Raw genomic sequence first — 12,302 nt, 5'->3', positions numbered from 1 at the left:
TCTTATAGAATCAAATGTAATAATCATCACCAAAACGTATTTGTAAGCAATTTAGCAATTTAACACAAAATGTGTTTTCTAGACAGAATAAAGAATAAAAAGGTAGGGCTGTCTCCGACTAAGGATTATTTGTATAGTCAAATCTGATTGGCAAGGCATGATTTGACTGAGAGATTGGCAGTCGAATCAGCCTGATTGGCTGTGGGAGGTGCTTCATGTCTGATTTAACATATACTTGCTTGGTTTCTCCCAATAAATTATGATATATATATATCCTATTTTTTCAAACTATTTGTTAATTAATATAGCAAATTAGGCCAATCTCTAAACCTAATCATGCAAAATAATAATAATAATAATAATTGACTAATCAACTAAGAGATTGGTAGTCAACTAAGGCTCCCTCGATCAAATAGTCGACTAATCGAGGTCAGGCCAAAACAAAAGTGAATAAAAAAGTGCAAAGACACCGAATAACAACATTTATGTACCGTTTGTGATATAGATTAATTACCTTTATATTCCATTGCAGTAGATAAAGCGACAAATGTTTGGAAAAGGTACAAACAAAAAACGTATTTTGGTCTGGTGAAGAGAATATGTTTTTGTTTTGGATAGATTCACACAGAAGGCTTGAAGGAGAAGTGTAGTCTGGCGTGTGTATTTTATACCACAAAAACAGTGTAGGCAGGCATTTGTGACTGTACTGTATATGTGATTAATTTGGATCTTTCCGTTTTGTGTGATGACATGTGTTTAACATAAATTGTAGGCTTTAGTTTATTACATGGGCTGGGCACTTTTAGTGCAACACACTTTAATAAAACAAATCAAATAAACACTAAATGAATCATAACACATAAAATAAATAAAGCTCAATAAAATAGTGCTTTTGCAAGCCTCAGCTACATGGACACCTTCTAAGGTTTAGGAGCCTGGATGGCAAAGTACCAATACTGGATCGTTTAATGGTGTGTCCAGTCCTAAGGATAAATAATCTATCCCTCTATTATTTAATGTGGCAGAGTGACACACAATTGCAGTACGTGTTGACAAATAGCTTATAGAACTACATTTTCCAAAAGTCATCTTAACAGCCATATACACTATGTTACATGTTTAAGAGATGTACCTTGATGTGACTGAGCTTCATCTAAATGTAATTTGACCGGTCCTCCACTAAGAGATTTGTCTTATTGTGGGCTGGTGTTACTTATTACATGTTACAGTAATTACTGACAGAGTGCAGAACTGGTGGGGGTGTTCAAATCGTCTTACTGTCATATTATCTATCCTGCATTGTAAGCTGGTGTTCTTTTAATGCTAAATAAGGCACTGCATGGAGACCAGGTAATACTGCACGGTAGGCATGTAACTATATATCGTATATCGATATATATCGATATTAATCCCGACGATATGAATCGATTCGAATCATTGAAATAAAAAAATCGATTTTCAAAAAAATAAATCCATCATATTCAAGTGCTTTTGGAGAGAAATGATAGTCACTTTCAGTAGTAGAGCACTGTAGAGGGGAGCTGTGTGTGTCTGTGACTGTGCCCAGGTGATGATGGTCGTTGATGCTCATCAAGGAAGGCAATTATGTTTCTGCACTGTCAAAAGTAATGCTACTTCTTTTGCAATGTAGTTAAATAAAACATCTCAGGGGGGGAAGATAAATTATATAAAATTAAAAAAACGGTAATTTTTCTTTAAAATATATATATTTTTAATATCGTGAAAAATCGTATCGTGAACCTCATATCGTGATACAAATCGTATCGTTAGTCGAGTGAATCGTTACATGCCTACTGCACGGTTTGCCCTGGAGCGCAGACAGAAGGAATGATTCATAATTCAAAATAGTAGGTGATCTAAAGGTCAGAGGTGAGAACACGAAGGTTGTTCTGCATGAGGAGATGCATACGTGTATCAAGGTTTTATTGCTGACGGTCAAACGGCTCATGAGCTACCTGTATGCATGTTCAAAGTTTGCATTTTCAATTGAGTGCTATAGCGCTCAATATACCTCTTCAATCGCTCAGAGAAGACTTGGCACTTCTTGCAATGAATGTGTTGCAGAACTTGCACTGGTATAAGTGCCATTAAACACATGAGTTCAGAGTTTTTGTTATTAAAGTTCTCACATCATATTTACCTTCATAGACATTTATGGGGATGTGTTAGGTCGCTAGCACTTGTACAAGCCTCACTTCTTATGGCATTACATTACAAACTAACCACTGTAAGTCTTTCCATTTTAAAGGTGCAGTCACAACAAACTTTGAGTAATAATAGGCAAGTTTATATAATACATACGGCTGCTGTGGACCTGCCTCTGTGTGCTTATGCATCTTCATACATCACCCGTCAACCGTACCTGCTTCATCTTCTTATTCCGCAGTCCATTTTGGAAGGAGGGTGGGTCACACTCATCGTGGTCCAGATCTGCTTTCATGAACTCTTCACAGGTCATGGCGCTGGTGGGCGTGTCCTCAAACTCTGTCAGTCTAATCCAGGGGAACATAACATAACAGAGCCAAGTAGTGAGATCAGGTTTAACCACTTGAACCCCAGCATCCATATTCTGGGGGGAACGTTAGTCAAACAATTGCAGATGTACAAGCTCACAACACGTTGCAACACTGCCCGTTGTGAGCTTGTAGATCAGCTATGTTTGGCGCAAGTTGTTCAATACATCTAATTAAAAACTATAAACATCAAAACCATTTGACTGTGTACTCATATCTGCTATAACAGCAACTGTTGTGCTACTACAGTTGTGTGGAAGATATTAACCCTATCGTCCAAATTTTGTTATTTTTATAGTAGGCAAACATTCTCCAAAAGTCAACCAAATATATAGGGTTTACTTTAAGTTGTTAATTAAAAAGGAAAGTGATGACATTGGAATGAATGTGTAATGAAGTGATTTTGTTTCAGTGACATCACCCACCTCTTTCTGAGTGTGGCCTCACACACCTTCACCACGCTGATTATTTCCTTACTGGTCCGTCGGAAATCATGCATGCGGGCAGCGACTAGCAGAGCTGGGAAAAAAAAAACATCTCATTCAACAAATAAGCACACAAAAAAACCCTTTCCTTCATTCACTACATTTTTTGTGTTTGGTCAAATGTGAGCTTTGCGCCTGTGTCAATGTGTGTGGGTGGATGTACTTGTTCGTGTATGCAACTATGCATGTGTGCACGACGTGCATGCACTAGGATCGGATGCACTAGGAGTGCAACTGGAGGTCATGTGTTTCTATGGATTATTATTATTGTAAAGCTCTATTACTTATTGCTCACATTTCTTTGTTGTTTCTATTTATTTTTTAATCTTGATTGTTTTCTAGCGAGGCACATGCAGCTGTGTGTGAAATATGTTTTTAAAAAAACAACGTTGTAAGGGCATGTATAATTAAGGAACAATTGCCCAAAACATGTTTGATTTAGGAAATGTATGAGGAATGTCTTGATAATACTGATTCTAGAACACACACACACACACACACTTGTGGTTGTGTACTGCAATAGTTCTCAAAACTTTTCACAAAATAAAAAAGTTAAACTGTTCCAAAAACATTTGGGAGCTTGTAGATGTTATGGTTAAAGTCGTTAATTATATTAGTACATTTTGCTGGGGAGCCCCTGTAACCCTCTAGGACCCCTGGGGGTGCCCGAACCCCATTTTGAGAACCACTTAAGTACTACATATAGAGGATGTTTTCATTAAGACCAAGTGAGCAGAGCCGCGTTCAGGCTGTTATACAGAGTATAGAAGAAGAGACAAACAAGCACTCTGTAAAAAAAAATGCATTTTACCGGTTGCACGGCTCACGAAGAATCACTGTCGTAGAGAAATAGCCAGCACGCTGAGGAAGGCTTGACGCTGAAACGCGTCCGTGTTGTTTGTTTGTCCGTGCAACTTTATGCAATAAATGTACCAGAAGGACTTTGGAGCGCTGGCTATTTCTCTACTACTGTTACACAGAGTAGCATTCTGCCGCTTGTTGCTTGTAAACACAACTTGTAAAGTCCAACAGAAAAGAGCCCAACTCCGTGTCGCTCTTCATCACCATCCTCTCCTTGAGTTCTTGCCAACGGGGGAAAGCACATCCCAGATTTACTCACGTTTCCGAGGTGGGCTTTAATTGTTGTTTTCAGCGCTATGCTCACAATTATCATTAATTCCCTCTCAGCTAAACCCTCGTATGGAGCCAAAAGGTTGATGCCCAGAAACGGCTCAAACATTCAAAAATAACAAATAAAGCAGAGACGATACGTTTTAGGAATAGTTTATGTTATTTCAGGGGGGGGGGGGGGGGGGGGGGGGTGCTGCTCAGTATAAACCGTTAAGAACATGTGCATGTGGTAAGGTGGTGTACAAATAATATTGTGTGTGTGTGTGTGTGGGGGGGGGGGGGTGCTTTAATAAGATTTAATTAGCCAATTAGCCAAGATGACGGCATTAGAGAACGTTCCATCTGTCTCTAATGGTGAGACAGACATAGTGAGACAGAGCAGGCATGCCAACAAAGGCCCTGGATGGGATTTGAACTCACAGCCTCAACAGTACATGGTAAACGCCTTGGAGCACAAAACGGAGGAGACAGTTTTAAGGGAAGAACTATGGGACGAATATGACGGAATATGTTGCACTGTGTGTGAGGCTTAAAGCAGAACAGTTACATAATGGTCATTAGCCTTGCTGCGCTCTACAGCCTTTTAAAAGATGGATGTGTGCTCCTGCTTCTGCATGCAGTCCTAACAGCCCTCAGGATGGTGGAGGCCTGCTTTTAGTCCAGACAGCTTTGTCAAACATACACGAAAGCTGCATTCCATGGAGGAATTTCATCACATTCTCACATTCGCCTATGACATGACAAATGTGTAAAACAAAAATAGCCAATCTACAAGCTTGCTATCGCAAGCTTGTAGATCTGCTACTTTTAACACTTTTTTGTGGCTTATAATGACATGCTCAGAATAGAGTTAAAGTGCTTCAAATGTACGGATCTATGGATGCACTGAGCAGGTTTCCTGACTCAACCTCCCCATATCTCCCTCTCAGCTCTTCCTCTGGTTTTGTCCTCGCTGTCTGAAAACTTTCTTTGCACACGACGGTCCAATGACAACGATACTGCCATCATATAGGGTAACAAACTTTGCCTTCCTCTGTGTGCAAGTGTGTCCTCCTCAATAATTTATGATCAATTAATTATTCAGGCAATGCAGCCGAGGGAACAGAGATGAGCCGAAAAGTAAATTGGTCGCACCAATGGACACGTGGCGGAGGAAGGAGGTTATTTGATTTCAGGGCGTCGTTGGAACATGAATTCTGGCCATTCTGGCCATATATGGAGCATGTCTTGAGTGTACAGGGTTTGATAATTCTTTACTGACCATAAATGGAGCTTGTCTTGAGTGTACAGGGTTTGATGGTCAGATCAACATATGGAATGTCAGAACAGGAAGGACGGGTGAGGAAGGTTCAACATATGGAATGTCAGAACAGGTCAGCTCCATATATGCAGATCTTCATATATGGAGATGGCCATATATGGTGGCGTGACGTGTCACGAGGCGTGACCATATATGGAGGTGTGATGCCACGAGGCGTGACCATATATGGAGGCGTGATGTCATGAGGCGTGACCATATATGGAGGCATGATGTCACGAGGCATGATGTCATGAGGCGTGACCATATATGGAGGCGTGACTAACTGATGGGAGATTCAGGTTCATAGTGTAAAATATGGAGATACATGGTTTCTACCCGACAGCGGCGGCATGTTGGTTGTATTGTATTGCTGGCATGATTGTTTTCTTTTTTTAAATCTCCCTGTATCCAGAGAAGGTTTGATTGAACAATGATGCCATTGTATTGCAATACCCTGATTACAATCATGCAGCTTCACCATTTGCCCAGGACAACCGCACCGGTCTTCCTCCGGTTTTCCACTGATGAGCTTTACTGGAGCAGCTGGGGGTAAATTGCTCAAGGGCACTTTGACAAGACTACAAAGCGACGGGAGACATAGTTACTTAATGACCACCCAAATCTTTTTCCCCAAGCCAGTATAGACACTTTAAACCAGCAAATCTCCAGGCACGAGCCACAGCTGTTAATTACCCATAACATCCAGTCCTGCACAGCAGTACAGCACTGTGATTTTTGTTTTAATCTGTGAATGTATGTGTGTTGTTGTATGTCACGGTCGAGAACGTGGACAGTGGACACCATTCAAAGTAATAGGGCCACATAATATGGTGGCTACGTCCATCGAGTTCAATGGAGAAGTGGTGCCATGTTATAGTATGTTTTTTACAGAACGCCTCAATATTTATATTCCGACAAAATATATTTAGATCATAATATAGTGATACTATATTTTTTAAACAGATCTCCAAGCTTGTAGATAGTCGATGATGAATACCTTGGAAAGTGAGCCATTTTTTGCCAGTTCACACTTCTACTGGAAGCTATTTTAAGGCTAGGATTTAGATTTAGAGTTCAGGTAAGGGTTAGATTAGGCATGCAGCAGCGAGGCCCTGAGGCAGAGGAACGATGAGTGAATGTGGTGAATGCAAACTAAAAGGATGCTCCACACAAAGCCCTCAAAGTGTGTCCGTCATGCTTACCTGCACCACACAGCCCAGCAGGCCTGCGTCCGGTGTGCATCCAGTCTCTCTTCATCCTCTGGACGAGTCGCAGCGCTGTCATGGTAACTTCGCGGTTTTTATCCCCAAACTCCAGCAGCTGGGCGAAGCGGGGAATGTAGAGACAAGGATCTGTTGTTTGTGCGTGTGTGTGGGGGGGGGGGGGGGGGGGACGGGGGGGACAGGAAGAGTACATGAGTTAGAGGCAGATATACCCTACTATAACATATGGATGTTTTCACTTTACATATATCATGACAGAGAGAGGACAGGTAGTGACAGACTTTTTGGACTGGGTGGGTGGGAATTGTGGATTCACAGAAAAAGCAGGATGGTGCATTGAAAATATGGCATTTGTTATGCTGCTGTATGCTCTGCTACCCCTGAACAGAAAATACATTCTAAAGAAAACGTGTGGAAAAATACTGTCATCCTGCAACAAATGCTACTCAAGGGACAGCTCCACTGGGGGAAAAGAAGAATGTGTCTCAGACTGTACATTTAACTCTGCGTCTGGCCAACAGGATCATCACAATGAAGTACTTCAGCCACTGCAGCTGAGACGTCCACTGCCTTACGGTAGATGTGATGACCATAACCACGTAAACTTACATACTTAGTTGACTGGGGTCCCCAGGGGCTTATGCTATGTCCACTCCTTTTCCCTCCACACCTTGCCAAAACTAGCCCATCTTCAAATTCACTAGTTTGCGACATTTGTGGTTTTGTAGATCTATAGTGTTTGATGGTTTTACTTTGCAGCAGTTCAGTGTCTTCAAAAGGACACATAGCTATTATTGGACACACTGCTTGTTGCAGGGATCAGACCTGTGACTTTCAAGATTACAGGACAGCCACTTTAAGCAGTATGGCCCCACGGCAAACCAACGAAACGCTAGCCACCAGCAGAACCCTGGAAAACTTTTTTGTCTGTGGCTGTATCTGTCATTTTCTCCTAGACAGATTGGCAGGCAGCCAGCTCAGCTTCTGTCTTTTCTATTATAAAACAAAAACTACTTTGGTAGCTATGATACTAAATTGTCTGGTGAAACTGTGAACCCTGCTTGCCATCGGGGGCCAGTTGACAACAAAGAGATAAGTTTCGTGCTCTGGTTATGAGAGCGGAGTCAAATAACTTTGATCTTAGTGACGGTATTTAAAGAGCCCTCGGTTGCAGAGCTGGTGGAGTCAGCTGGTAATAAGATCCAGCAGGGCCCTTCCCCCTACGTACCATGTAATGATACTTCTATGAAACTAGCAGTCACTGCTCCAGGCAGGCTGCAGTGGACCATCTATAGCGCTGCTGTAGAGCAACTAGCTACTCCATCACATCATGTCTTCGTCTGCCCATCAAAATCCTTAATTTAACTCGGTGTACAAATGTAACCAAGTGTACAAGTCCTTTTGGTTAGATTTTTAATGCATCAACACTGCAGAAAATGTGGCCGACACTGTTCTAGGCTACAGATTAAGAATAATATCTATGGAACTGCTACAGCGTTCACACTATGCAGTAATTCATTATAATAATAATCAACTTAATTTCTATAGTGCCTTTCATGTGTAGAATGTAGCTCAATGTGTTTAATGATGTTGAGGAGAATAAAGCAATTAGTGTAATTCATATGTAATGCACTAATGAAATCCTGGGCGCTACACTCCCTCTGCCAACCTGGGGAGAGCAACGGACTGACCTCATGCTTCCTTTAATGCAACTGGGGAGTTTCCCCAGTTGGACGTGCGTGGAAGGAACACGTTATTCCAACCAGTTCCTTTCCCCTCCATCAGGTGCCCCGGCTGACCAGGGGGAGGCAGTATAGAGACCAGGATTACTGCATGTTTTTTGTGGGACACAGGGAGAACATGCAAACTCCACACAGAAAGGCCCTTTCACTGATGACACGGAGAGAACATTCCCCCAGCACTCCCAGCGGGAATCGAACCCAGGACATTCTAGCTGGTATATATATGATGATTTCCTGTTTTTCATAGAAGTGTATATTTGTACGTCTTTAAAAGTTCTGATAAATTGAAAATAGAGGACCCTGATGTAAACAAGTGTTAGTGCTTTCCTGGATATATCCTCACAATAGCAGTTTATGTATTGACCTGTACTTTCTTTTAAACTGTACCCATTCTACAAAATGAATACAATTTGCAATCAATCAGGCGAAAGCACTATTAACTATGCCCTATGCCAACTATGCACTCTTATGTATAAAAAAAAAACTCCTGGCTCTTATTTTGAAAAAGAAAAAAACCCTTCACTCGATGTGTTAATGGTGGCTTTTTTGCGTTTCACCTCGCTAAAAAACATCCATGATCTGTTCAACTTGAGCATCAGTGGAGCACATGTGACATATCACCGCCACCAGGAACCCGGGGTAAAAGGCACTTCACGGTCTATTACTTGGACAAATGGAAGAAAGATAAGTATGTGCCGTATCAACATTCACAATGTTGAGGCAAAAGTTGGCCCAAACAACGAATACGGATGTATAGTGAACAAGGAGAAGTAGACTCAAAAGCAAGAGATACAATAGATTTTTCGGGCAAAAAGTGTCGGGAATTGGGGATAACATAGCTGCAACATAGTAGATAAATTATATGTAGCTTGCGGAGTTAGTTCAGTTCAGATATACTCGAGGGGCTCATTCAGTGTTATTCAAGACCCACATGTAATTCGCTGATGTGGCAATCAGCTGACCAATTGGGCGGGGTATTTAAGCTCACCTAGGACTGGATTCTTCCTGCGTTCCTTCCTCTGCAAACGCGTTCCTGGTGAGCACAGTTTGCTCCCACAGCCACCCCAGAACCACCGGTGGGCTCTGCTATTCCTGTTCCCCATGGGGGGGTTGTTATTGTATATCTATCTGCTCTTGATGGTTAATGATGGCTGTATAATTGTGCCGAGCAGGGAGAAAAATGCCAACGCCAAGATAAAATATTATATGCACTATAATCCACTAGTCATGTTTTTTTTTGTAGGCCTCAAGATCAGCTAGAATGCCTTCGATGAGGCCTTTAGGAGGGCCATTCGAGTCTGCAGTACTACCGTTGCCCAGTGGTGGAGCCTGCAGAACCATTGCGGCTCAAGAATCCACCACTCCTGAATGAAGTGTCTGGTGCTGGGAGTCTGGTGCAACGCACAGGTTCCTCGCTATACTCCTGGTGAGAGCAGGAGTGGACCTGGTGAGACGTAGGAGGGGCCCGGACAGGAGGCAACCCACAGAGCCTAGTCCCTCCACATACCAGAATTGTACCTCTCAGTCCCGGCACAGTAGTTCCGGAGTGGTTCCAATGGATTGTGCGGCCCCGTCTTTCCCTACTGGGTCTGATCGAGGGTAGCTACTGGGACGTAAGTCGGGACTTGATCACCCCGGCTGGGTCACCCGAGTGAGGGGTATGATGTTCGAGAGACCCGAAACCCCGATGACCTTGGGATACATCACTGAGGATACGTCCCAGTTGCATCCAGGCGATGTATTTTCGTTCTACCGTTATATTATAGTCACCAATGTACACAGTTTTTAAATGTACAAATATTATATACAAAAAAAAAGTAGTAAACTAGGCAACTAGTAAAAATCACTAGAAGTGAAAGCCCTAATATGCACACTTGTACTCTCATTTTATAATAAATAATAAATATTTGTGCATATGTCTATCCCTGTCTGTCACTGTCCATGGCTGTGGAATAGAATCTACAGTATATGTAAGTAACAGTGACTGTAGTAGTGTAATATGTACTGACACTGTTGTACGTGCTCATGTAATGCCTGTGTACTAGCAGCCACGGAGTTGTAATGCTGCAGTTAATGAGACTAGTGTTGCATACAAATGACTGTTGAAGTACAATACTCCTGATGGAAAAGAGTGAAACCATTTATCTAATGAAAAATGAAACCCCTTGTTAAAATGTTCCATGTGTTAAAACCCCATTTTCTCCATTGTACCAATTTTTGTTCCCTGTTTTATGGAACACAAATATCTTGTAAAAATGTATGAAATGTAATATCTAAAGAACTACGAGACGCTGTTTCATATATCCAGTACATTGTGTCTACTACTTTGTTTGGTACAGTATAGTATCTTTGACACAAGCAGTCACTGTTCTTCCCTCAACTTTATTATCTGTTGTCTAAACTCTAGACATCACTGTGCTTGGCTGTTAGTCGAGCATAATACACAACTAATCCTCAATGTTCTAGAATCTACTGTAACTAATCAGATGAGTGTACAGTAGTACTGTATCTATGGAAGTAGCAGTAACAGTTCTAAAATCTGGTATAGTATTTGTAGAGATTACAGCACACCAAATTTATGTCAACTGCTAAAAATAACTTATTTGTCAAGTGCATAAAATCTGTTTTTGGTAAGCGCCAAAGAAATTGGGCTTAACACTCACCGGTTCTACAATCTGATAAAGAACTTCTGTACCAGTCACTGTTCTAGGATTCAGCATAGCATCTTGTTTCACAAAATAACTACAAGTTCTAATCAATACACATTAAATGTGTACCTGCCTAGCTACATCATGTAATTCTATATACTTATGGCAATGGTAAATGCCAATTTTATTTTGCTACAAGGACTTATGCCAGCAATTCTGAGGCAGAGCAACACAGTGCAAAGCAGAGGGGCAACCATGCCTAAGGACACTGCTTAGCATTGTTGCTGCATCCACCGCACAAGGACTTCTGTTTGCCAGGAAAAATATAAATAGACTTTTGACCCCGACTCTCCCATTGTTTCCTGCCAATGGGAACATTATTTAAAAAAGGTTGTGTACCAGTAGCATGACCTAACCCATGCTAGAGGTTAGTCATGCAGATTGTTTTAATTAATTAAATAAACAAATAAATAAAGTAAGATAATGACAAGAAGCTCAATGTAGAGCAAATGGATGAAAGGCAGGATGAAAGTGTTGCGAATTGCAGCAAGCGAATTGCAGCCATCTGTATGTGTTGCGAATTGCAGCAAGCGAATTGCAGCAAGCGAATTGCAGCAAGCGAATTGCAGCCATCTGTAAGTGTTGCGAATTGCAGCAAGCGAATTGCAGCCATCTGTAAATGTTGCGAATTGCAGCAAGCGAATTGCAGCAATCTGTAAGTGTTGCGAATTGCAGCAAGCGAATTGCAGCAAGCGAATTGCAGCAAGCGAATTGCAGCCATCTGTAAGTGTTGCGAATTGCAGCAAGCGAATTGCAGCCATCTGTAAGTGTTGCGAATTGCAGCAAGCGAATTGCAGCCATCTGTAAGTGCCATGGACAGTGACACCTACACCTCAAATTTCCTCAATTGCCCGAGTCTTTGGCTTTAAGTAGCGTAGAAGTGCAGTTTGTATGCCTGTTGCTAAGAATATGGTTGTTGTTGCCCTGCCTCATCATCTTTAATTTATATTGTGTATATATTCTCTGTGTTCTTAATAAACGTCTGAGTCTTCAGAGACGAGACTATCTGGTTGTCTCACTTCTCAGAATGCACCGTTTTCTTAGAGGTAAGTGTTTCAACTGAATGACCACCTGTCTAGAAGAAAGCTTTTACGATCACAGCAGGGATTCTAAATCACAACACTTATTTTTCAGCATTGTGAAGATATATTGACAGTGGTATTTAATAAAATAATTATT

At 41.5% G+C, this 12,302-nt stretch overlaps 1 protein-coding gene across 3 annotated transcripts in view; it reads right to left on the bottom strand.

Annotated features, from left to right (window-relative positions):
- The window catches only part of brf1a (BRF1 general transcription factor IIIB subunit a), a 128,421-nt gene that overhangs the window by 70,602 nt on the left and 45,517 nt on the right, over positions 1–12,302 (bottom strand). For all 3 annotated transcript variants that reach the window (XM_079527340.1, XM_079527341.1, XM_079527342.1), the window contains exons 7-9: positions 6,653–6,802; positions 2,960–3,053; positions 2,384–2,513 (exon numbers count right to left, since the gene is read on the bottom strand). In XM_079527340.1, coding sequence (XP_079383466.1) covers positions 2,384–2,513; positions 2,960–3,053; positions 6,653–6,802 — 374 coding nt within the window. The remainder of the gene's footprint in view (positions 1–2,383; positions 2,514–2,959; positions 3,054–6,652; positions 6,803–12,302) is intronic.

Source organism: Electrona antarctica, assembly GCF_951216825.1.
Source record: "Electrona antarctica genome assembly, chromosome: 18".
Lineage (NCBI taxonomy): Eukaryota > Metazoa > Chordata > Actinopteri > Myctophiformes > Myctophidae > Electrona > Electrona antarctica.
This window is presented reverse-complemented; position numbering and strand designations above follow the sequence as displayed.